The sequence below is a fragment of the Camelina sativa genome, chromosome 9 (genome assembly GCF_030686135.1).
Source record: "Camelina sativa cultivar CO46 ecotype springtype chromosome 9, ASM3068613v1".
Lineage (NCBI taxonomy): Eukaryota > Viridiplantae > Streptophyta > Magnoliopsida > Brassicales > Brassicaceae > Camelina > Camelina sativa.
In genome coordinates, this window is record NC_141888.1 from 36,004,980 (window position 1) to 36,028,385 (window position 23,406).

Here is a 23,406-nt window from a genome sequence, read left to right on the forward strand (position 1 = left end):
AAGACAAAAGTAGTCAAAATTCGTTTGTAGGCTAAGAAAAAGTGGTAATTCTCTATCTAATTAAAGACATCATTATGTTTCATCTTATTATATGATTGATTTATATCTATAATGGAAAAAATAAAAATAAAAAATAAGAGAACCAATCAAATGGTGTGTTTTTCGGTCACACAAGTAAGGGACCCACACTGTCTCCTCTTTTCTTCTTCTCTGTATTATTTGGTCATAACTCTCTTTTTACACTCACACAAAAAAAAAAAAAAAAAAAAACAATAACGTACTGCTACGACGACGATACACACACGCTACTGTCTCATTATCCTCTACACCGAATCACACACATCCTTATATACACCTTACTCAATCTCACCCTTAAAAAACTACGCTATAACACGTGGACGATTGATATAACAAAACAGTGATTCTTACTGTAAACCTCAACGTACTCGAACACACACATACAGACGACTCAACTTTTTTTTTTAACACCAAAGTTAAAAAAAAAGAAAGAAAAGAGAGAGAGAGAGAGAGATTCTTCTTCGATTCCAGCGAAGGGGAAAAGCGTATTCCTCGTGAGCACTAACTTCTCACTCCTCCTCTCTTCTTCATCTTCTTCTTCTTCAGTCTGTGTTCACACAAATCTTCACTTCTTCACCTACCCCCATCCAAAGCTCTCTCTCTACGGAGATTTCGAGGTTTGGCGGTGGTGTTTTTTTTCCCGATGACATCTGACGGTGCTACGTCGACATCAGCAGCTGCAGCTGCGGCGGCTGCAGCAGCAGCGAGGAGGAAACCGTCGTGGAGAGAGAGGGAGAATAATCGGAGGAGAGAGAGACGGAGAAGAGCTGTAGCTGCTAAGATATACACTGGTCTTCGAGCTCAAGGCGATTATAATTTGCCTAAACATTGTGATAATAATGAGGTCCTTAAAGCTCTTTGTTCTGAAGCTGGTTGGGTTGTTGAAGAAGACGGTACTACTTATCGTAAGGTGATTTTTATTTTTTTCCAGATCTGACTGAGCCTTATTTGTTTCTTAATGTTGGAGTTTGTTTGAATCTGAATTCTTCGATTTTTGATTCTTAGATTCAAAATTAGGAAAAATTACATTTTAGTTACCTTATCAAATCAAGCATGTCTATACATGGATCTATGGTTATCTTTCTAATTTTAGATTGATGTGTCTCTGATGATCCAAATCTTGAGCTATTATTAGTATGCATCTGTATCTATGATACTTGATCCATTCTGATGTTTGTTATTGTTGTTTGTGGTTGGAGCAACAGGGATGCAAGCCTCTACCTGGTGAGATAGCTGGTACATCATCACGAGCTACTCCTTACTCATCACAGAACCATAGCCCTCTTTCATCAGCTTTTCAAAGTCCAATCCCGTCTTACCAAGTCAGCCCTTCTTCCTCATCTTTCCCTAGTCCCTCTCGTGGTGAGCCAAACTCCACATACTTCCCTTTCCTCAGAAACGGTGGCATTCCTTCCTCTCTACCTTCCCTCAGAATCTCAAACAGTTGTCCCGTTACTCCACCTGTCTCATCTCCAACTTCCAAGAATAATCCTAAACCGTTGCCCAACTGGGACTCTATCGCTCAGCAGTCCATGGCTATTGCTAAGCAGTCTATGGCGTCTTTTAACTATCCTTTCTATGCGGTTTCTGCACCTGCTAGTCCTACGCATCGCCAGTTTCGTACACAGGCTACTATACCTGAATGTGATGAGTCTGACTCTTCTACTGTTGATTCTGGTCATTGGATAAGCTTTCAGAAGTTTGCACAACAACAACAACAGCAGCAGCCTACATTCTCTGTCTCTATGGTGCCAACTTCTCCTACTTTCAATCTTGTGAAACCCGCTCCTCATCAGCAGATGTCTCCTAATGCTGCTGCTGCGTTCCAAGAGATTGGTCAATGCTCTGAGTTTAAATTTGAGAATAGCCAAGTTAAGCCGTGGGAAGGAGAGAGGATACATGATGTTGGTATGGAGGATCTTGAGCTTACACTTGGAAATGGCAAGGCTCGTGGTTGACAATATGAACAAACTAGGGCAGTAACTCGTATTGTTTCTTCTTCCAGGTATTTGGATACCTTATGGAAATCTCATATGTTCCTCACTTACTATCCATATATGCTGCTTAAAGCCTTCTCCATGGAAGCATTTGGAGTGTTAAGAGTGGTTTGTTCAGTTCATGAATTTGGTTTCAAAAGCATTATTTGTAGATAAAATATCTTAAGATGTATGATTCTGTCCCTTTACAAATGTCACATGAATTAGTGGCTTGAACCTGTTTTGTGTCCGGTCAAATTGCTTAGTCTCATGTCTCAAGTCTATGCATCAAAGATCCAAACTTTGCAGAACATATGCTTTTACAAAATGTTAAATTCTTTATTCTCTGCAATCAATCTGTTTGTCAAACACTAACACATAAGTATCATCAAATAAACTAGTTAGACAAAGCTAGCTAGAAGAAAAACACAAATCAATAAACAGAGCTAGCTACAAATGCTACATTTCATAATCAAATGCTACAAACTCTGGTCACTCATCTTCTTAATTATCCAATCCCCTGTTGCTGATCAAACAAGTCGTGGAGAATGGAAATCCAGTTTGGTGGCCATCTCAAGGCTTTTCTTTCAGTTCATTCTCAGTAACATTACATTCTTGGTATCTGAAACAAGCAGTGAGATGATCATTCAGAATGCCAGAGGCCTGCAAGAAGGAATAGATAACAGTAGGACCAACGCAGCGAAACCCTCTCTGCATCATATCTTTGCTTATGTACTCTGCCTTTGGCGACTTAACCGGCACTTGACGACCATAACGATAGCCATTTCTTAATGGCTTGTGGTTCACAAATCTCCAACAATAATTGCTGAATGATCCATATTCTTGCTTGACCTGTTTTCAGATTACGACCAAAGCTGTTTCAAATAATTTTTCAACACATAATATTCACAATTTCTTATCGAACACACAAAGTAACCAAACCTTAAGAACTGATTTCGCGTTCTCTACAATTGCTCGCAGCTTCTGCTCGGATAGAATTAGACACCCGTTTACTCTAAGAGACGTCAACCTCTTCTCTGTGAATTGTGATATAGCTGAAGGATCAAATTCTTCAAAAAGCTTCCTGCAAAACGAAACCAAAACCTTTTTACTAATACACCAAATTAAAACACAAAATAGTCAAATTCACTGGCCTAAGTTTACCTAAAGTCCTCTCTTTTGTGAAGGATTGAAGGCCAGCTAAACTCAGCCAATGCTTGTGAGAACACAAGTAGCTCGAAGAGTTTATTGTCGTCACGAACTGGAACACCCCATTCCTCGTCATGGAACAACACGTAGATCGGGTCTGTTCATCAAGCACCATTATTATTAATAAACCGAAAAAACTTATATAGTAGTACTAATCAATCTAAAGAAAGATTTTTGTCCTTATATGTCCCAACTACAAGACCAAGTGTTTGCTGGGTGCAATAAATATGTTGTTGACATGTATGAAAACTGATTGTCACCTTTATAAACTTTTAACACATATTCAAAAAAAAAAAAAAAATGCTACTACATTTCGTAAACCATAAAAAAAAAAGCCAATTATTCACATGGCTTCTTCATTTGTGAAGTCGATAGAGATATTTTTTAGAGGTGCCAAAACGAAAAAGTTGGGTAAGTATCTTTTAATTCCTTTGCAGATTCATTAAATGTGCGACAAGGACAACAAAGTCTCTCTACATTGGTATAATGTTACAACATTTTTTATTTCTAACATTAAAACCAAAAAGAACATTTTATTTCCAACATTAAAACAAAACAAAAAAAAAATCATTTTATTCCCTCTTCTTTTAAAACATGATCTCCTCGTTATTCACGAAATTCTACATTTTATAAATTAAAAATAGATACAGTAGAAAAAAATTGTAAAATTTAAATTAAAGTTAAATGAGGCAAAGAGGGAAAAAATAAAAATAAAGTGGTCAGAGAGAGAGAGACCTGAATTAGGTGTGATCCAGTGGCATCTCTTGACCGGTCCCGGAATTTTAGGAGAAATGTCCTCAACGACGGCGACGGCGACGACATCATTGAGCTTCGTAGTTACTACTCCGTTCCGTTTAGACGGAGTTATGATTTTCCCAGAGTTCGTCGTCTTCACCGTTGAACGTTCCGAGGATGAAGTGGAAGAAGATGAATCATCAGTCGAAACTGAGAAACTCGAGTCCGGCTTCTTCTTCTTCGTCGCCGGAGATTGCGTCTGTTGTGGTGGCTTCTTTGTAATCTCTGTGTTCGTAACCTTGAATCTGTTCCCAGTTGAACAGAGGATAGCTCGAGACTCAACAGCCATTGGTTTAACCGGAGAACGAAGCTTTGAGACTACAGACATCTCGTAAGAAGGGGTAGGGAGATGGAGAATTTGAAGGTAATGTGAGGGTAAAATCGGAAAGTGAGATGAAGATCAGACTCAGAGAGAGAGAGAGAGATGGAACAGAGTATGAATGAGAGAGCTTATTATTTGGAGAGGTTTTAAAACGAAACAGAGAAGAAACGGTAACAAATTAAAAAATGAAAGGAGGTAAACCGGTTATAGCCGGTGAATATTGCTTACGTGTTCGGTTAATTTATGCTTTTGGTTTCAGAAAAGGACACCGTTACTAATGGTGTTATTACATGTAGTAATGTCGTGAAAATTACGCTTTTGTCTAAATTAGTTCAGGATTAAAGTTTGCCACCAAAGTCTTAATGCTTTTATGACTTTGAACCATATATACAGTAAAAAAAATGTAACGAAACAATGACTACATTATTTACTTTAAAATTAGAGGGTTTAAAAACCTAAAGAATGTTTTTGGAGAATGCACCAAAAGTCTTCAATTCCGCATGCTTTTATGACTTTGACACATATACACATACACAGTAAAATTAATGAAACAACTGTTACATTATTTTACTCCCGACCTCGAAGTTAACTGCTTCAGTAGCTCGTGCCCTCAATTACACAGCTTTTGGCTTCTCGAAGAGGGGGAAGTACAATGATTGTCAATGAACCAATTTTACATGACCCCTACTTCCTTTATGTTATTTTAATGCTTTTTACAAAAAAAAATTTACTCAAGAACTGGAATAAGAAAATACAGGACAAACCAGAATTTTACCAATTACTAGTATAATTCCATTCTAGTCCAAATTTTTTATTAATACAATATTAAGTTAATTGTTCTAGTTCAAAAAACAAATTTTAGCGATAAGTGTAATGACCCATATCCATATAACACTTGTATCACTTTTATCTACGTATGGTAAACTTTGTTACTTGTGTGACGGCAAAGAAACCTCATATGATTAATGGAGGGTGGATAGATAATTTAGAGTTGGGCAGAGAGTCAGAGTCTATATTTGGTGAAGTGTGTATGTGGTTTTGTGAGTGAAGGGTATAATGGGGAATACAAACAAAAGCTTTAAGTAGAAGTTAAAAAAGTAGCTTACCGTTAACCAAAAAAAAAAAGAATCGTAAAAGCCAACACAACACCAACTCCACCACAACCTCAAAACCTCACAATTGCCTTTTTTTCCTTCTTCTAACGGCTAACTACTAAACCCTCTTTAATGGGCTTATTAGCCCAATTAATTATATGGCCTAGTTCCTTTAACTATTATCTATATCTCCTCCGTACGTACTTAACCTTATTTAAAAGCCTTTTATGATTAGATAGATAGATCTCTCAACAAACAAACAAACAAATTTTGCTGTAAAAAAACCTGTGGCAACTAAAATCTCTGCATTCTGCAAACATCTTTTTGATTCAGAGAACCGTATCTTGTACTGTACATAGCCTTCGTGTAAAAACTAAAAGACTAAAGATTTGTTGTCTTCCTTTTAAACCGGTCCAAGAGTGTTGAAGTGGTCCCATGCTTCCTAAATGATTGAATCAAACCAAACCAAATAAAATAAAAAAGGACTTGAATAAGATTTAATGATCCTGCAAGGTTTTATGTAATTGTCATAAAACATTAGTTATAGTAACAACAACGTGTAATTAACTCGAAAAGTTTCTCAGCCATGTATTTTTGGTTTGTAGAGGCACCCCTTTTGTTGTAGTTTGTATAGATGAAGGATGATTAATAATGCCCTTTGGTACGATTTGCTAACCGTGTTTCCTTCGATCATATTCATTAGATGAACCGCCAAAGAATCTGTGAATTGAAAACTTCCGAATTCATTACGTTAGGGCCCATTAAAAAAAGCCCGTTATAGATAGAGTACCTTTCAAGTTTCAACCCTACCTAGTCCCTCTATATATATACTCCACAAACCCTCTAAATTGGTGTCATTCGATTACGAAACCCTAATCGATCTCGAGATCCAAACAAACCTCTCTTTCATAAATCTTACGTAAGATTTCTCTACATGAAACCGCTCAACATGGACGACGGGAAGGAGCATACCAACATTGTGGAGTTTTATCCGCTTCGTTTTGAAGAACGTTCTGATCCGTTGCTACACGACGACGGCTTGTGTTATATAAAGATTTATGGCACCCACATCTCTAGAACCGTCTACCGCCCACTCATAGGCCCGGACATGCTATTGGCGCAGAAGGAAGTGACGAGAACATATGACTTTCCAATGAAATTTGAGCTACCTGGTTCCAGGTCAGATCTCTACGATACTTTTAGAATGATATTTCTTGCGGATGAACTCGGAGATTATTGGAATCTGCACCCAGACTGGAATTTGGAGAATCTAGCGGAGAATATATGTCAATATGCTGAGTCTCAGGGTTTCTGTTTGCAAGGAAGAGCACCACAACTATTTGAGCTCACCGCTGTTGAAGCTTTCGTCGAACTCTCCATTATGAGTGAAGCTGCTGGTTGGAGAATGAGTGTATGGAAAGAAGGACTAGCTCCAGCACCTCCGATTGACATCGTAGAATGTACCTTGTGTCATCATCAGGACATGACCCACGGTAATAGCATTGCGCTAAATTGTGGGGATGTTTTTCACAAGCATTGTTTCTTTCCTCTTTGGTGGGAAGACAAGGGCACCAATTGCCCTCAATGTGCCCGCAAGTGTCTTTAGAAACACTAGAGTTACCTATGTTTGTTCTTCTACATCCTCTTAAATATGGATTAGCTCAATTAACTAAATATGGCTTTTAACTATGTCTACATCTTTCTTAAACCTCTCTTTAAAGCCTTTTATGTGATGTGATATAACTATATAAGTCTATATCTGATATAATTGGTGTGTTGCTGTAAAACCTGTGACAACTAAAATTCTGTATTCTGCTAACATCTTCTTTTGATTCATCAGAACCGTGTATCTGTACATACATAGCCTTTGGTTGTAAGAACTAAAACACTTAAAAAGATTTTTCCTTTTAAACCGGTCCGAGAGTGTTGAAGTGGTCCCATGCTTCCTAGATGATTGAATCAAACCAAAAGAAAGAAAAAAAGGACTTGCTTATTAGATTTAATGATCATGCAAAATTGTCGTGAAAACATTAGAGTGTTATATAGTAGTAACAAGAACCTGTAATAACTCGAAAACCTTCTCGGCCATGTATTTTTGGTTTGAAGAGGCACCCTTTTGTTGTAGTTTGTCTGGATGAAGGATTAGTAATGCCCTCTGGTACGATTTTCTAACCGCGTTTCCTTCTATCATATCCATTAGAGGAACCGGCCTCCACCCGCTCCCGGACCAAAGAATCTGTGATTTTTTCCGAATTCATTATTTATGCATATAGGCTAATGCAATACAGCATCGAACAGTGTTATGTGTTGTTATACATCATCAGAAAAATACTTACATATTGCAGCGTGGACAGAAGAGACCGGATGTTTCCGCTCTTTCCGCTTGACCACTTGCGAATTTTAGCATCAATGCTCTACAGAGGTTCGGATTCCGCTATCTTTTAGTTTTTAGAGTTAAGAGATCGAAAATGTATCTCTTTGCAATTCCAATAGTATTATTACCTGGATTTCTTCAGCATTACTAGTGGTTTCTTCCATTTGGTTTTCATCTTGTGTTATATCCTCCACCTACACATCACATTACAAGTTCCACGCCAATCATTGAAAAGAAACATACACATTATTAGATTGAAAACATCAAGGTTGAAGGGCGCTTAAGATTACATCAAAGTTTACTTGAAAGGGCTCATCTATATCCTCTGAGGATGTATGTGCTGACAGAAATAAAAAATTGGTTAGCTCAAATGTTATTTGGTTGTGTAGATATAACAATGTTGGATAAGTCCAAAAAACTTACCTGTGGTTGGTTCTTGACGCTCTTCTTGTTCATTAACACCACGAGCCTTATTATTCTTCAGGCTCTCCTGATCTGAAACCTTTTCCTGAGTTGCTTGTGGAGGCTTCTGATCCCGATTCTGCAATGATATTTATAGGTAAGGCATCACAAACCAAGGAACAAATAGCTAACAAAATCTTGATTGTCAGATTAAGTACCATAGTAGGGATATCTGAAGTCGATTTCTTTAGCTCGTCAGGAACGTTTACAGTTTCCTTGGCATTAGCACTGTCATGATTAATATCAGTCTTGGGAGTTTCTTTAGCTCTCCTCCATCTAGAGCTTTTTCCAAGAGATTCCCCACCTGCTCCAACTGAAGCTCCTTGACTGAAAATCTTAACAAAGTCACTCACTTTTCCTTTGGCTCCATCTTTGCCAACTTCTGCTGATGCGGATGAACTTGCGAAGCTGGATTTATCAGGTATCGGGCTATCCGAGGAACTTTTCATGCCTTGTGGTTTCTTCTTTGTTCTTGAATCTTCAGTAGAACTTCGCGTGCTCTTGGCTTTGCCTTTACCTTTCCTCACTTCTCTCTGTTGTACTATTTCCTCACCTGCAATGACAAAGAAACCAAATGAAGTCCACAAAAGGAAAGCTAACCCAACCAAACGAAACAAACATATATATGTCTGCTGAAACCAACCTTGCTTCTCATTATTATCCTTAAAATTAGAATGAAGAGGCTTCACAGTAGCTTCATACGCTTTTGACACACCAGAGAAGGCCTGTTCAGACATCGGATCATTTGAATGGAGAGGCTTCACCGTAGCTTCACGCACCGTTGACACACCAGAGAAGGCCTGTTCAGACACCAAATCAAATTCTGTTTTCACTTCCTCTGTCTGAACACCAGGACGTTTCTTTTCCTCATTCAAACTAGATAAACCAATTTCACCTTCTTCAACAACTCTACCCGCTTTCTCAACAGAAGAAGTAGATTGAGGATCACTCAATGTCACCGGCGTTGTTGTCTCCTCAGCTTTAGACATAGAACTCAATCTAGAACTACTCCAAATGACAACAGGAACTCCTTTATTAGGCCACTTGTAGATAGAGAAATGAAACTGCCTGCCTTTGCCAGTAACAACAACTCTTGGAGTATCATCACAACAACCATCTGAATCTAATTTAACAGTAGAGACCACATCGGCTTTGCTAGAAGTTCTTGACAAAGGAGAGCTCGAAACAGTTTCTTTGTTCTTGCTTAAACTACGAGTACTAGCTGAACCAAATGTGGGAATCTCTGTTGCTTTTGCAGGAAGACTAATGAACAAAGTCAAAAGATAATTATAACTAAATTATCAAATATGATTATGAAACTAATCTTAGTGTTATAATATTAAACAGACCTGAACTGAGCAGGAAACGAAGTTCCTGAAGATTCAGGTTTGAGAGCCGGGCTAAGGATCCGAGAACCCGGAAGTGATGACCCGAACGGTTCTCGCTCCTTCTTCTTCATCATCATCGGCGAAGAAGAAGAAGACGACGATTCATTCACTCTGAAAATATCGTCGAAGAAATCATCGCTGGTGAAACGACGCCTGACCGATGTCTCTTCTCCGAAGACAGGCTTCTCGTCTTGAGTAACCAGAGCGCCGACGACGTCGGAGATGACGTCACGACGCCGGAGAGCGGATTCGCTGAAGCTATGCCGCGTGGCTTCGTTATTATTAGCTACAACTACTTTAGAGCGTCTCTTGGGAGGACCACCGAACACGTCACCGAAATCGATGTCAACGTCGTCATTAACGCCGCTGGGGTTACGTAGCACGAGTGGTGGTGAGTTGGAGGAGGCTAAAAGAACTGTTTCTGAGCTTTGTAATGTCTGCATAGCACTAAATTGCAGATTGCTCTGTGAGAGGAAACTAAGGCTGAAACGTTTCAATAAGGCTTTAGAAACAGAAAGAAAGAAAAAAAAAAAAAAAGGACAAAACAGAGAGGTAAGTGTGGGGTTTCATTTAATTTGAAACCATACAGAGTGAAGAATCTTAAAAAGACTCTTCTTTGTGGATAAAACACACATAAATCCAAACTCTTTGCCTACTCTCTTTTGTCTTCCATCTCTCTCTCTTTCTTGCCCAATCTTTTGTCTCTCTCATAAATTTTCTGTTTTTGTGTGGTCAGGAAATAATAAAGACTTTTATGGGTATAGAAGAAACTGTGGTCAACAGTAGAGTTGAGAAATCAGCTATAGGATGGATACACAAGATTCATACTACAGACGAAGAAGAAGTATTTAGGTAGAATCTGAAGATTAGTTTTATTTTTTTTGGATATCTTGCTTAACAAGCATCTATTCAATAGTACCATCTGAGAAGCTATCAAGCGCATCTTGCTTGCCATTAACGTAGAAGTCCACTGCAGCTTGCATTCGGATGAGTTTATCACGATGGTAATTCACATGAACAATCACCGGCTTCAACTTCTTCAGTTCCTGATTCTTTCTCACCGTTTTGAAGAGGAACCTACTGTTCATGAACTCATATATATCCATGACTCTCTTGGAAGCGTGTAAGCCAGTGTATCCGGGATGCGAAGGGTAAAAGAGGTGCTCATTGAAAACTGCTTGGTCCCATCCCCCTGACTTGGATAGTGTATCTGTCACGCGATCAAGTAGCTCGATTGAAGGAAGAGTTGGTCTTAGATAGAAAAACCCGGAATTGAAAACCCATATCCTTGCGGTGTAGACATACCGAGACTGTCCCATGGTTGGGTCATCGAACACATCGTTGAAGCCATAGGCCGTGTTATTGTCATGACCATCGCTCATGGACTCCACATCAGAGTCTCTGTACAGATGACCAAAAGGGTTCTGCAAGAATACAATGTCCACATCTGATAGAAGAACACCATAACCAAGCTGCAAGAACTCCCTTAAGACGCGGAATTTTAGTCCAGATACGGCCAACCCACTTCCGCTTTTCCCAACGTCATCCACCGCTTTATCTGGATCTCTCTTGTAATATGCAACTTCATTCGATTTACAGAAGCCTTCTATGGAATCATCCAACGGGACAACCATGTAGTTTTGAATACCCACTCTTTTTACGCTAGCAATCTGCACCTCCAACATTGGTTTCACATTTGAATTAGCAAGAACCACGATGATCTCTTTATTAACAGCTACTTTCTCTAAAAGCTTAGCTAATCTGGGGTTAACAGACTCGTCGGGAACCACAGTCGGATTGGTTCTCAGACCCGTGACAGTGCCAAAAGGCCCGGCCTTGATCACTGTTCCTTCTTCCGCCAACAGTACCTTTTCTGTTAGCTCTCTGACCTGCTTGCTTAACTCGGCATTCTTTTCGGAGATAATTGCAAATTCTGATTTCAACATTTTGACCTGCTCAGGTGATTCACCTGAACCCGGTCCAACCTGAAAAGATGAACAGAGAAAGGTTGAGATCACAATTTTAACTTTGGTCTTGATGTCACAGATTTCAGTCTTTAAGTAAGATCCAAGATGATATGATTAAAAATGCAATATGTAATTCTTCTTTCTCCAAAATCGATGAAGATTATGAATCCTCAAAACAAACGAATTCAGTAAGAGAGTTCAATTCTCAAATCTTGAAAGCCATCTCCCGCCAAATATAGTTCTAAATTCGGCTATAGTATTCAAACCTCATTCACCAACATTTTGAATTATAATTTCCAACAAACACAACACCATAAAAGGAGTTCCAGCATTCCCCATAGAAATCAACTTAATGCTATAAATGCTAGCTTCAGAGGACATCTTCAGAACACAAAAATTGGAGCTATGGAACACAGAATTTAAAAAAAAAAAAAATGAATGTACATGATTTAATAGTATAAGATTTACCTTTGATGATCCGGAGTTGAAGAAATCATTTGGTAACAAGATAGTGCAGACGCACCCGATAATAATTCCGACAAGAATGGCGATCACAATTCCACGTTCACTGAATTGTTGGAATCGGTCTCTACGACCAGCCATTGCCAATTTGAAGAGAAAGAGAAGACTCTTTTCTGTCTTCTGTGATCAAATCCTAGTTGTGCAAGTTAATCTATTATTTATCGTCTAGTCTTGATTGTACTGGACTAGTGGCGTTGCTGTTGATCAAAGGTCATATAAACAGCTAACATACTGAAAGAGAAAGAATGGTCCATCTAACATCTAACATCTAACTAGGTAGAGAGGTTTAGGCAGAATTGCCTAACTCAGCACAACCACATTTATTACGATTCTAGAAAACCAGTACCACTTATTTATCATTTTCACCTCAAACGACACTAAAAATGATATTAAAACCAAACTGTTTTCGAGGTTTCAAAAGGACAAAGATGATCAAATCATAAAGCCTTATGGATATCTAACAGTACTCCTTTCCTAAGCAGTTGAGACATCGTTGTATCCTGCAATGTTAAAAAAAAAAAAAAAATCAAAACTTTGAGTCTAGAAGAACAGTCTCTCTACATACTGAATTAGAAAAAAGAAACAGTAATAAAAAAAAAAAAACCTTTGACCATCGCAAGTAGGGCAAAGACATGGATTGATACAAACTGGATCGTACAACGGTGACCATCTAATCGTTGCGTTTCCTTTGCATAATTTGCATATGTAAAACCCTTTTCCACGACAAACTCTACAAACCAATCCGGTTTTCTTCCGTTTCTCTTCAATTGTATATCGAAATGCTCCTATAGCTGCTGACGAAACAGCGCTTACGATCACAAACCCGCCAACAATTACGCCAACGCTGGTTCTCAAGAACCTAATCGGTTCTAGTGGCATCTCCTATAGTGTTATTATAATCTCTCTGCGGAATTTTGTCGAACACCTTGAGTGCGTGTTTTCGTTGAGTCTTGTGAGTTTGGAGAAAGAAGATAATGGGTTGATAATAATTGTGTGCTCTGACCACTTTAGCCTTTTCATTCAAGGCGAAAAGAAATACCAAACCGAAGTACATTAAATGATTAAATTTAAATCCCACATAAACCGGATCAAACCGGAAACTATAATACCGACCAATCTCGGTAGTTTTTTTTAACTCGAAATCCTAGTGAAGAGAAGATGAGCACCGTTTTGAGGCTGCAAGGTCACAAACAAAACAGGAGCATGAGCATAACTTGGTGACAACCTGAAACTGTAATGCTTCAAGATCGTAGCCAGAACAGTTTTGGTCTCATTCACAGCAAGATTCTGTCCCACGCAAGTCCTAGGCCCTAACCCAAACGGCACAAGCAGAGCTGATTGTTTTTTAGGATCTTCAAACCTACGCGGGTTAAACTCCTCTGCGTCGTTTCCCCATGTTTCTTTGTCGTGGTGCATCGCTACCACTGATAAATAGATTTGAGTTCCTGCAGGAATGTCAAGGTTTCCGAGCTTAGCTCTCCTAAGAGTGTCACGGTTTAGTGTCATTGCTGGAGGGTAGAGCCGGAGAGTCTCGTTGATTATCATACTTAGCTGTTAGCAAAGACAAAAAAATAAAAGAATTTGGTGCTAAGAATCAATGTCTCTTGAAACCATACTTAAGTTGGGGCTTAAAGACGTACACTCTTGAGGTCTTGTAAGACGTCTAGAGTAGGAAACCCGGTTGGTCCGAGGACGCGTATGACTTCTTCACGAGCAATGTTTTGCCATTCTTGGTTCATAGCTAAGAGTACTAAAACAAACGTCAGAAGGTTACCAGTTGTTTCCTTAGCTGCAAAATAGAAGGTTTTGCATTCATCTATCACTTCTTCAATCCCAAGTTTCTCTTCTTGACCATTCTGATTCGTGTAAGATGACATAAAAGCCTGAAGCATAGTTCCTGATTTCTCAACAGCTGTTGTTTTGTTGCTTTCTATCAGTTTCAGTATAGAACCACGGATTTGTTTCTCAGTCCTCCATATCTCTTTATTAGTCTTCGAAGGAAGGAATCTAATTATCCAACATTCGAATATAAGCATTAAGGTTCTTGTTCCAAACTTGTTCTCTAAACTCTAATATATAAGCATTAAGGGTTCTTGTTACCTGAATCCGGGGATATAAACGCTCGACCTAACCAGATAGAAAAGACGCATCATACGCTCCTGCAACGCAAAGATTTCTTTCCCTTCCTCCACACTGTTCCCAAAAGCTGTTCTTGATAACATATCTATAGACAAATCGTGCATCTCTTTGTGTACCTCTAACTCAATCTCTTCTTCTCCGTTTCTCATCTCCTCCCATTTCTCCAAAAACATCATAGTACTAGTCACCATTTGTGGCACCCACCTCTATAACAACAAAGATCTCATCTTTAGCTACAAATCCTATAATATAATCAAGTTTCTGATTTGGTAACATCTAAACTAAACTAGAAACTGGCACTACATTGTCTGAATTACAGAACTTAGTTTCTAATTATACCTTGAGTTTCTCCATTGTAAAAGCTTGTTTAGCGATTCTTCTATGGAAAGCCCATTGATCACCTCTAAGACCAGGTAGACCCTGAGCATAAAGCAGCTTAGACAAAGGGTTATGCCCGATTCGATCAAACGACCCACCCGTCGTTAAAGCTTCCCTGATTAGACTCGAATCCGAGGTTGCCACAACCGGTTTCGACCCGAACCAGTAGAGAAACGTCTTCCCGTAGGCACGTGACCACTCGTGGTAGTGAGGCGCCACACGGTGGACGAACTCATGAGGATTGTTCCCGGAAGGAATCGGCTTTGCTTTCGCCTCTGCCGTTAACCGGCTCACCTCGCCGGAGTTTCCGGTGAAAACACGGTAACGAGGACCCGTCACGCTCTGTTTCTTGAAGTGAGATTGGATTCTCCAAGGAACCCATAGATAAGTGTAGATGAATCTGAAGACAAGAAAGAAGGAAAAGACCAAGACGATGATGAAGAACACTGTCATAGTTGGTTGACTTAACTTAGTAGCTATCTTCAAGCCTCTCTGCTTCAGTTTCATTTATTGGATCTTGAAATTTTATAATATATCGAAAAGACAAATAAAAAAAAACAATTTTTTAATCTGATTTTTGATTCTTGAGATCCACAAGAAGATTACAAAAAGATTTGTGTGACCGGAGAAACGAAGCTACCGGTAAAAAAAACTATTCCTTCGCCGGAGTTTGACACATTACAAAAATCAAGCGTTGACCGGTAAAAAGAGAACATAACGAACTATGAAAAAAAACGGCGACGGTTAAGAGAATAAGGAGCTTAAGTTTCGTCGTCTAAAGCTTTGTTGTTACCAAACAAGCTCTCTCTTCTTTTACCAAACCCACTTGAATCAAGACCTGACCCACCACGATACTTCATTTCCTGTGCGGTTGTTCTGTAGTTAGTAGTTTGAGTTTCCACTGGTGCTCTTGAGTTCGGGTCGTTAGAGCCTACTGAACGGTAAGCACTTGTTGCTGCTCCAGGAGGATACCGAGATGGGGAAACATACCTTCTTCGAAGATCCATGTGGTCGTCGTTTCTCCTAATTGTTTCAGCGAATACGGAACTGTTTTGTGCAGTTGTAGTAGTAGTAGTAGAAGGAGACATTGTCGTGGAGGCGAAAGGATCGTCAGGTCCCCAAGCTGTGAGAGATTCTTTCTTCTTGGCGAAAAAATGCCAAGCGCCAAATAAGAAGAGTATGAAGAAGAAGACAGGACTGCTCCAAAGCATTGTGTTGAACTCTGCTTTGGAGATCGGAAGCTTTGATTTGTATGTAGCGACGTATCCATCTCCTAAACCCATCACAAGCAGCTTTTCACGGTCGCTTGCTATCAAAGGAGTTGTTGCCTTTTCGAGCTTCTGGTGATAAGTGGTTTTAGATGATTCTCGATGGCTCAAGAACGTTGATCTGATATCTTCCAACGCAGCGGGGAAAAGAAGCCGAGGACCTGTGGTTCGAACGTAGTGTTGAGTCGATACATTGTATACAAAGACTTTCTCTTGGTTGACTACAAGTAGATAGCCTTTGATGGCTTGTAACGCAACAGGCTCCTCCATTTGAACTTTTTTCTTTGATCTCACTCTACATTTGAAGTTCATGATGTCTCCGAGGAGCAATACGTGAATGATCTCGCCTTCTGATGTGAATCCGTAAGCTTTAGACCGTTCCGACGCATCAAAAACATAACTTCTCGCTAGGGAATGGTTTAAACCTTCACACTCGGATTCTTTGATCTTCATGCTTCTTAAGTCCAATGAACCAGCACCAGTCTCAGTGAGAAACAACAGCCTCTGCTTCAAGAACACAAGTGGTCTACAAGATGGGGTAACAGAGCCATAAACCGTTCTGTTCTCAGAGAAAACCGTGAGCTTTCCGCTAAGATCCGTCGCCAATATATACCTAACCCGACCCACATGATGCACTTCCAATAGAGTCACTTCCAAACCGTCCTCCGTGCCATCAAACTTGCCAACATTTTCCATCACAGCAGAACTCCAATCTTCCCCGATAGAGCCCTCGCGGAGTCTATGCAACAAGATGACTCCGCTCTGGTGTCCCGTCACAACAAAGCTCTCGTTCTTGTACACAGACATGTAAGAAACCATCGCCGTGATCGGTGAATCGCAGGTAGTGAAAAACTCAACCAAAACATCACCATTTCTCAAGAAGACAAAAACCCTACCACTAGAATCACCAACTGCGAAATACTTGCTTAAACCTTCGTAATCTCGAAACGGCAACACGTTGATACAAGTAGCGTCGGAGTTCAATTTCACAGCTGATGTGAATTCGAATCTCTCGGACCAGAAAGGACTGTACTTTGTCACGGAAAAAGCCTTGGCTTTCTCTCTATTAATCCCTTCTTCTTCCATCTCTTTCTTAACCTTAATCAGAGTTTCATCAGATAACTTAGCATCTAACCTAGCAACTACTTCCGTAAGATTCCTAACAAGTTCCTCAAGTCTATGCAACGAAACACTTTGCCTATCGGATTCGCTGCTGGTCACGACGACTCCAGGAGAAGCATCTGAGTTCTCGGACAGAATCGGATCGGACTCGGTGGCGGTGACAACAGAAGATGAATCCGAGAAAGACGGCAAAAGTAAAAGCAAACTAAGCGAGACAAAGAAGGAGAAGCAGAAGAAAAAGGACTTGCCGTTTAGAGAATCCGCCATTAAAGGGTACTTTTTTTTTCTTCTGAAATCAGTAAGTAACCGCCATTTTTATGTAGATCTTCTAATAGGAGAGGGATGATTCGGATCTGGAAAGAAGAAGATTTATCCGGTCAGAATCTATCTGAGATTTTCTCTTGCAAGTCAAACAACGTTGAGGTAAGAAAACTAAAATAGAAATTGTCCGATTTTTTTTCGTTTTCTTTTTTTTTTTGTGTGTCCGAAACCCTCTCTTGGTCTTCTTCTTCAGTCTTAGCAGCGAAGCTCAAAAAGGTCAACAGGGTTAAGATAATTTTATTCGGTATAAATTATTAACAACATGTGATAAAAACTGTTTGCGATTTCCTTTTGAGAAAGGGTTTATTCAATAACTGGTATCCACTTTCAAGTGCACCGTATAACATTGGATATAAAACAAAATTTCAATAATTAGTCGATTCGAATGACTACGATGGACGACCTTATCTCCCACAAAAATCTCTTTAGTTAACAGCAACCAACCTATGTACTTGAGAATCGAGACTGATATCTGATCAGGAAAATGCCAAAACGCGCGGTCCTACGCCGTTTTTGGCGGTGGCCACACATCAACAAAGAGAGCTGCACCTTTGAATCACGTTCACCACACGTGCTTTTTCATCACAACAACAATGTCTGAATTCCTCCAAAACACATTGCCACTGTTCTCTTTTATCTTTTTGTTTTAAGTTGTTTCATCTCTTCTCCTGTTAAAAGTTCGTTAGATTAAAAACAAAACTGTTAAAAGGAAAAATGGAGAATTGATTTCACAAGAATACATTTAATCAAAGGGAGAGGGTGTTTACTTGTGGATTGGCCTTAATTGGTTTTTTATCCAATTTGAAAGCAGCAAATATAGACTCAGTGTGGTCGCTGCTTATCACTGTCTCGCGTGAATTGAAGCAAGTTTTCTTTGAAGACATCTTTAGAATCTCGTACAAGGTTGCTCGTTGCCTCGTGCTCGTCTCCTCCACCACCGTTGTCGTCTGTAATGTTGCTGATTTTTCTTGTGACTGTGAGGCAGTGAATTTTGCCGGAGCTCTTTTTGGTCTGCTTTTTTCTTGAATAATCTGCGATTGTAATGAACAAGAGATTAATGTCTGTACCAGAAATCTTTATGGGATGGTGTGTGTTATTATAGAGAGAGAGAGAGAACTAGAACTATACCGTCTCCGGAGCTGAAGGTTCTTCTGGCACTGAGTTTGAGCTTTTGGTGTTACTGTCATCACGTTCGAATATGTAGCCACGTACAACGTTTAAACCGCGCTTGCGAGATCCTTCTGAAATGGAACTCTTTGTAAGTCTACCCAAGAATGATGACTGCAAAAGATTCACGGCATGAGTAAAGATGCTGCAATTCTTTGTCCTGTTTCTAATAAGTCTTAAAGAGTGACTTCTCTAAGAACTTCATTGGTCTGTGAAAGTAACTGAAGAAGGCTTTATACCTTGGATGCCGCAGGGTTTTTGTTCATTCCCATGAGTGCCCTCTCTTTATAAGCTGAAAACAAAATAATTCAAATAGAACAGTTATAAGCAATCAGCAGTGTGTATATATAAACTCAGCCGATGATTACACAAACAGAGGGAGAAATTTGCATGTTATCTTACAAGAAGTTTTTGCTTTCTTCTTGATCTCAGGCTTCTTGATGTGGCGAAGAATTTCCTCAGAGTTTTCATCCCCAATAGATGGTGAAGACTTGGACTTTAGCTCCTGTTTAAAACAACAATGATCGAGAATCATGGGGTAGCACGAGCTTAACATCAAACAAGCTTTTCAGTCTTAACCATATAGAGGTATGTTGGATCAACTGATAAAATATGGAGCATACAGAAGAACTTTTGAACCGGGATCACCTACCATTTTCCTGAGTAATCGCTGTTGCAGGAGCTTCTTTTCCATTTCCTCATCGTCAGATGACACATAAACATCATCTTCATCTGTGAACATTAAAGGGATCATTTCCTTTATTTTCTTCATGGTCATTCGCATGGAATTTGCATGACTCGGATCTTCTTCATCTTCATTTTCATCTTCATTGACGTTAGGTTTTTGCACTTCTTCATCATCAGCATCTTCAGCCCTCTCTTCATCATCGTCATCTTCATCTTCCTCTTCAGACAATAATGTTTCATCCTGTTGCAAACCACGTTGTAGCTTCTGTAAGAGTTTCTCTGTCCCTGCAGCATCTTGTTGCTCGAGCCACTTCTGATGCAGTTCATTACGTCTATCTTTATCAGTTGCATCTTCCTTAAATTGACTGACAATCATATCCCTGAGATCATCATCTTCTTCATCTTCGTCATCATCCTCATCCTCAAATCGGAGTAAATCATTGTCGCTGTCATCTTCCTCTTCAGCATCCTCATCAATAAATTTTCTAACAGGGTCACCAGGTTCATCATGGGTCTCAGAATCAGAATTTTCCTTCATGTGCTCTGCTACTTTAGAAGATCTGCAGGGAGAAAGCAAGCCTAAGTATACACAATATAACTGAACTCTACAGAAACAACTGGCTTTTCTGATTATGGCACAGAAAGCAAGCTAATACACAAGGATGGATACAAAAGATAAAAAAAAACTGAGAGAGTCTGTATACACAATATAACTAAACTTAACAGAAACAACTGGCCTTTCTGATTATGGCACAGAACACAAGCTATTCATGTGCTGAAACTAACATTTGTCCATAAAATATTATGAACGTGTAAAGACTGCATTATGTATAGCTTGCCAAAATTAAATAAACGAGCATGCCAATGTTCTAGCTAATTATATTTCCACTTGTAACCATATCAAAAGATAAACTCACTTGTCAGGAGATGGATTGAGTTTGAGGTTCATGGCAACTACAGAAGGTGTCATTACTTCTTCCAAAGGTCGGCTTGAAGTCTTCTCTAGAAGTTCATCTCCAGAGTCAATCGTTTGTGGACACAAGGATGGATCCTAATTAGAAAAAAAATGGGAGAGTCAGCTTTATATTTAATATTACGAACTAGCCTCTGAACCACAGCATAAACTTAGCATTTGTAACCTGGAAACGAAATGTGCTGCGCAAATTATTATGCAGGTGGAGTTAACAGAATACAATGGAATTGCAGGTATATATAGCTACAATGTAAATCCTCAAATATTTGAACCTAATACTAGGTCGGACGAGCATTCAAACATTCAAATATCACTGGAACTCAAAATCAATAATAAAATCAACAGAACAGAAAACTACTTCTTGATTGTGCAAAGAAGTATCTACACATGAGTTGGCTCACCTGATGAGTAGGGTTACTTTCAACTTTCTTGTTAGAGGGACTGTCTAAGTTCCCCGATGGACCTGCAGAGTCCTCCGAGCAATGCTGTCCTCCAGGGTTTTGCTTGCTTGTACTTTCTAAATTCATATCTTCATTATTTTCTTCGGCTACAACTTCCTCCAAATCATCGCCGTCGCATATGTCGATAGGTTTAGATTTCTTCCTGCTAAGGAATCTGCCAACACCATAAAATATAACACACAAACACTGTTACTAATAAAAAGAGATGATAGTGGAGAAAGTGGTTTAGAAAATATATCAAAAACTCACTGTTTTGAAATCTCCTCTTTTCTTCTTCGAATTTTCTCCAATACAGATGATATCGGCTTTCTGACAAGAGGGGCAGGTTCAAAGGCAGCATCTCTAGTTTCTATCATAAAAAAAAAAGAGCAAATACAAACCAAAAACACCAAGCCAAAGACCATTGTCAGTTTACTGCAAAACGTTGCAATACACACTGCTGAAAAAAAGTGTTTTGAGACTATCATATACTACCTCGCAAGAGTCTCTGGTTTTCTGCACGAAGCTGATCAAGATACTCTCTTCTTTCCTACAGACGAGCAAAGAACAGTGACACCAATTAAACCCAGGAAAAAAAATTGCAAAGTTACCTCTACTAAGAAATAGAGAGTTAACCTTCTTAGACATGTTCATGGAAGCAGTAGAGATTGGCAGCTCATCAAAATCATCACTCTTCTTGTTCCTCTTCTTATCTCTCTTGTTCTCCTTCCCCTCGCCATCACTTGTCTCCAGAGCTGCTCGCTTCTTTCCAGCATCCTTGGTTTCCGAATCCTTAATTTCCTCTTCTGATTCCAAATCACAGATCTCGTCTTCACCTTTCTCCTCCAATTCATCGACAGCGGAATCAAACTCGGGTTGCTCTTTACCAGCTTCCATCGATTCCGAAACCCTAATTTCCTCTTCTGATTCCAAATCGCAGATCTCGTCTTCACCTTTCTCGCCCAATTCCTCGATTGGGGAGTCAAACTCAAGCCGCTCTTTACCAGCTTCCGTCGATTCCGAAACCCTAATTTCCTCATTAGTTTTCAGATCAGAGATTTCGTCGTCTTCGCCTTTCTCACCCGGATCTTCAATCGTCTGATTAAACTCAGACACCGAATCAAAATCAAGTACCTTCCTCGCGGTAACTCCATCCTCCACACCCAAACCCTCGAGATCAGACTGTAGCCCATCTTCTTCTTCCTCGAAACCATTAGAAGATTGCAATCCAGGCATACCCAGATCCTCGCCGGCGGAATCGGGGGTTTCAGATCTAGGGCATAAATCGGAAATCGAATTAGCCTTCTTCAACCGCCGTAGCATCCTGTTTGGAATTGGGACACTCGATTCTCCGATAGGAGAAAGCTGCTCGTCGCTATTCATTTTACTGATTGTAATCTCTGGCCAAAATTAGAGGGTTGCCCAAATGGTTCTGAAGCAGAATGAATCAGTAGTGCCAAAAAAAGTTGAAGAAGGAATAAAACGCTCGAGGATTTACGCGCCAAATATTTCGAATATTGGCGCCTCGATTTTCCAGTTAGCAAAAATTAAAGTGAGCTTTCTCCGCCCATGGTGGTGGAGTCAATTATTTGAATATCATAATAAACTCGTAAATCACTAATTAATAATTAGCGACTATTTGAAAAAAAAAATGTTTATAAAATTTAGTTTTCAAACGTTCTTCTTCTATGCCACGAAGATAATTTATATTGTCAACATTTTTGTGATACCAAAATTTTCCTCGGTTACACAACAAATAGTAATGGTTCTATTGACGTTATGTTTTATGATAAACATGTTTAGTTGTTTACTAATTGTAGCACAGGCACGATATCGCGAGAACGTTTGTCAAAACTATACAAAAAGAACAGTACATTTTCAAAATTTGAACCTCATGTTTAATTTGAAATCGCTAAACTTTGACCAACCCCTAGCTACACCAATGTAATTCCACATTATGCTTCAATTATTTCGTAAATTTACAATTTTACAACCAAAAAAATCTTCTAATGTGTTTACATGCCACTATGATTCATGTATCAACCCATTTTGAAGCATTTAACCAACAGAATCATATATGATTCAAATAAACCGGATCATTTACATTGGATGAACAAACAATAACTTTGAACTCACATGCATGATGAAATAATACCATACTAGGATATATTCCGTGCTTAAAGCACGGGTCAACATTTTTTAAAAAATTTATAAAATAATAATAAAAATTATTATTATATTATTTTTTAAAAAAATATTTTGTTTGAGATAATATTTATTTTTAATTGTTATGTAAATCTATTAGTCTATTTGAATACTAATTATTTTAGAATATTATAATATTTTATTTTTGACGTATTATTACAGTTTATATTGTTTATTTGTTGTATTTGCATCATTATTTTGTCAAATATAAAATAGTAATTTTAATATTATAATTGTGAGCAAATAAAAATTATTAATTTTCATCTATATAAATTTAGTTTTACCAACCCGCCAATGTGGAAATTAAAACACACATTTTCATACATTAAGTTATATATCTTCGTTTTAAAAAATTCAAATCATAACATATGCAGAAAATATGCATTTTATTAATTATAAGTATTATATGAAAATTCTAAAAAATTTGTAAATAAAATAAAATAAATATGATAGGAGCATCATAATTTGAAATCTTAACAAAAATTTTAAATTTAGTTATTAAAAATAATTGTATTGTAT

At 38.7% G+C, this 23,406-nt stretch overlaps 9 protein-coding genes across 11 annotated transcripts; 2 read left to right on the plus strand and 7 right to left on the minus strand.

Moving 5' to 3' along the window:
- Positions 1–439: 439 nt before the first annotated feature.
- On the plus strand, positions 440–2,406 carry LOC104713151 (protein BRASSINAZOLE-RESISTANT 1). Its single transcript, XM_010430210.3, has 2 exons — positions 440–988; positions 1,284–2,406. The coding sequence occupies exons 1-2, from the start codon at positions 722–724 to the stop codon at positions 2,034–2,036; spliced, it is 1,020 nt and encodes a 339-aa protein (XP_010428512.1). The 5' UTR covers positions 440–721; the 3' UTR covers positions 2,037–2,406.
- Positions 2,373–4,513, minus strand: LOC104713152 (uncharacterized). Its single transcript, XM_010430211.3, is given in 5 exon segments — positions 2,373–2,641; positions 2,643–2,906; positions 2,997–3,138; positions 3,219–3,360; positions 3,999–4,513. Coding segments are annotated over 5 exon segments (993 nt in total). The 5' UTR covers positions 4,387–4,513; the 3' UTR covers positions 2,373–2,584.
- Positions 4,514–6,423: 1,910 nt separating this feature from the next.
- Positions 6,424–7,080, plus strand: LOC147939205 (uncharacterized). Its single transcript, XM_087465909.1, has one exon. It carries the CDS (start codon positions 6,424–6,426, stop codon positions 7,078–7,080), a length of 657 nt encoding a protein of 218 aa, XP_087322035.1.
- A 204-nt stretch (positions 7,081–7,284) lies between these two features.
- Positions 7,285–10,349, minus strand: LOC104713154 (J domain-containing protein required for chloroplast accumulation response 1). Of its 2 annotated transcripts, none has more exons than XM_010430213.3 (9): positions 9,660–10,349; positions 8,954–9,573; positions 8,469–8,863; positions 8,272–8,389; positions 8,139–8,188; positions 7,977–8,042; positions 7,811–7,888; positions 7,534–7,710; positions 7,285–7,420 (listed from the first exon to the last, which is right to left on the minus strand). In XM_010430213.3, the coding sequence occupies exons 1-9, from the start codon at positions 10,139–10,141 to the stop codon at positions 7,382–7,384; spliced, it is 2,025 nt and encodes a 674-aa protein (XP_010428515.1). In that variant the 5' UTR covers positions 10,142–10,349; the 3' UTR covers positions 7,285–7,381. The 2 variants fall into 2 exon arrangements, with proteins under 2 accessions (XP_010428515.1, XP_087320771.1); XM_087464645.1 differs by lacking the exon at positions 9,660–10,349 and having other exon boundaries at positions 8,954–9,110; positions 9,206–9,344.
- An 89-nt stretch (positions 10,350–10,438) lies between these two features.
- LOC104713153 (arabinosyltransferase RRA1) lies at positions 10,439–12,500 on the minus strand. The gene is made up of 2 exons (XM_019229462.2): positions 12,134–12,500; positions 10,439–11,683 (listed from the first exon to the last, which is right to left on the minus strand). Exons 1-2 carry the CDS (start codon positions 12,266–12,268, stop codon positions 10,604–10,606), a joined length of 1,215 nt encoding a protein of 404 aa, XP_019085007.1. The 5' UTR covers positions 12,269–12,500; the 3' UTR covers positions 10,439–10,603.
- On the minus strand, positions 12,473–13,156 carry LOC109126251 (uncharacterized). The gene is made up of 2 exons (XM_019229463.2): positions 12,792–13,156; positions 12,473–12,687 (listed from the first exon to the last, which is right to left on the minus strand). Exons 1-2 carry the CDS (start codon positions 13,064–13,066, stop codon positions 12,645–12,647), a joined length of 318 nt encoding a protein of 105 aa, XP_019085008.1. The 5' UTR covers positions 13,067–13,156; the 3' UTR covers positions 12,473–12,644.
- Positions 13,157–13,166: 10 nt separating this feature from the next.
- On the minus strand, positions 13,167–15,211 carry LOC104713158 (cytochrome P450 734A1). The gene is made up of 4 exons (XM_087464647.1): positions 14,666–15,211; positions 14,288–14,532; positions 13,828–14,194; positions 13,167–13,738 (listed from the first exon to the last, which is right to left on the minus strand). Exons 1-4 carry the CDS (start codon positions 15,209–15,211, stop codon positions 13,319–13,321), a joined length of 1,578 nt encoding a protein of 525 aa, XP_087320773.1. The 3' UTR covers positions 13,167–13,318.
- A 41-nt stretch (positions 15,212–15,252) lies between these two features.
- Positions 15,253–17,361, minus strand: LOC104713156 (putative membrane protein At1g75140). The gene has a single exon (XM_087464646.1). It carries the CDS (start codon positions 17,359–17,361, stop codon positions 15,466–15,468), a length of 1,896 nt encoding a protein of 631 aa, XP_087320772.1. The 3' UTR covers positions 15,253–15,465.
- Positions 17,362–17,680: 319 nt separating this feature from the next.
- Positions 17,681–22,256, minus strand: LOC104713155 (uncharacterized). Of its 2 annotated transcripts, XM_010430215.3 has the most exons (11): positions 21,319–22,256; positions 21,178–21,232; positions 20,953–21,052; positions 20,644–20,857; positions 20,187–20,320; positions 19,235–19,829; positions 18,985–19,087; positions 18,822–18,874; positions 18,544–18,696; positions 18,183–18,446; positions 17,681–18,083 (listed from the first exon to the last, which is right to left on the minus strand). In XM_010430215.3, the coding sequence occupies exons 1-11, from the start codon at positions 22,063–22,065 to the stop codon at positions 18,072–18,074; spliced, it is 2,430 nt and encodes an 809-aa protein (XP_010428517.1). In that variant the 5' UTR covers positions 22,066–22,256; the 3' UTR covers positions 17,681–18,071. The 2 variants fall into 2 exon arrangements, with proteins under 2 accessions (XP_010428517.1, XP_087320770.1); XM_087464644.1 differs by lacking the exon at positions 17,681–18,083 and having other exon boundaries at positions 18,162–18,446; positions 21,319–22,155.
- Between the last annotated feature and the right edge of the window lie 1,150 nt (positions 22,257–23,406).

What these genes read in the sequence shown, in the direction of transcription:
- LOC104713151 (XM_010430210.3), top strand. Translation starts at nt 722, where the DNA reads ATGACATCTGACGGTGCTACGTCGACATCAGCAGCTGCAGCTGCGGCG. An exon ending in ACGGTACTACTTATCGTAAG is followed by an intron (nt 989 to 1,283) that starts GTGATTTTTATT and finishes TTGGAGCAACAG; the next exon opens with GGATGCAAGCCTCTACCTGG.
- LOC147939205 (XM_087465909.1), top strand. Translation starts at nt 6,424, where the DNA reads ATGGACGACGGGAAGGAGCATACCAACATTGTGGAGTTTTATCCGCTT.
- LOC104713154 (XM_010430213.3), bottom strand. Translation starts at nt 10,141, where the DNA reads ATGCAGACATTACAAAGCTCAGAAACAGTTCTTTTAGCCTCCTCCAAC. An exon ending in CCTTTCAAGTAAACTTTGAT is followed by an intron (nt 8,043 to 8,138) that starts GTAATCTTAAGC and finishes TGTGATGTGTAG; the next exon opens with GTGGAGGATATAACACAAGA. An exon ending in AGGTTTTCGAGTTATTACAG is followed by an intron (nt 7,421 to 7,533) that starts GTTCTTGTTACT and finishes TCAATCATCTAG; the next exon opens with GAAGCATGGGACCACTTCAA.
- LOC104713153 (XM_019229462.2), bottom strand. Translation starts at nt 12,268, where the DNA reads ATGGCTGGTCGTAGAGACCGATTCCAACAATTCAGTGAACGTGGAATT. An exon ending in TCAACTCCGGATCATCAAAG is followed by an intron (nt 11,684 to 12,133) that starts GTAAATCTTATA and finishes TCATCTTTTCAG; the next exon opens with GTTGGACCGGGTTCAGGTGA.
- LOC109126251 (XM_019229463.2), bottom strand. Translation starts at nt 13,066, where the DNA reads ATGCCACTAGAACCGATTAGGTTCTTGAGAACCAGCGTTGGCGTAATT. An exon ending in CCTACTTGCGATGGTCAAAG is followed by an intron (nt 12,688 to 12,791) that starts GTTTTTTTTTTT and finishes TTAACATTGCAG; the next exon opens with GATACAACGATGTCTCAACT.
- LOC104713158 (XM_087464647.1), bottom strand. Translation starts at nt 15,211, where the DNA reads ATGAAACTGAAGCAGAGAGGCTTGAAGATAGCTACTAAGTTAAGTCAA. An exon ending in TTACAATGGAGAAACTCAAG is followed by an intron (nt 14,533 to 14,665) that starts GTATAATTAGAA and finishes TTGTTGTTATAG; the next exon opens with AGGTGGGTGCCACAAATGGT. An exon ending in GTTTATATCCCCGGATTCAG is followed by an intron (nt 14,195 to 14,287) that starts GTAACAAGAACC and finishes TTGGATAATTAG; the next exon opens with ATTCCTTCCTTCGAAGACTA.
- LOC104713156 (XM_087464646.1), bottom strand. Translation starts at nt 17,361, where the DNA reads ATGGCGGATTCTCTAAACGGCAAGTCCTTTTTCTTCTGCTTCTCCTTC.
- LOC104713155 (XM_087464644.1), bottom strand. Translation starts at nt 22,065, where the DNA reads ATGAATAGCGACGAGCAGCTTTCTCCTATCGGAGAATCGAGTGTCCCA. An exon ending in CCATGAACATGTCTAAGAAG is followed by an intron (nt 21,233 to 21,318) that starts GTTAACTCTCTA and finishes GCTCGTCTGTAG; the next exon opens with GAAAGAAGAGAGTATCTTGA. An exon ending in AGCGATTACTCAGGAAAATG is followed by an intron (nt 19,088 to 19,234) that starts GTAGGTGATCCC and finishes TGTTTTAAACAG; the next exon opens with GAGCTAAAGTCCAAGTCTTC.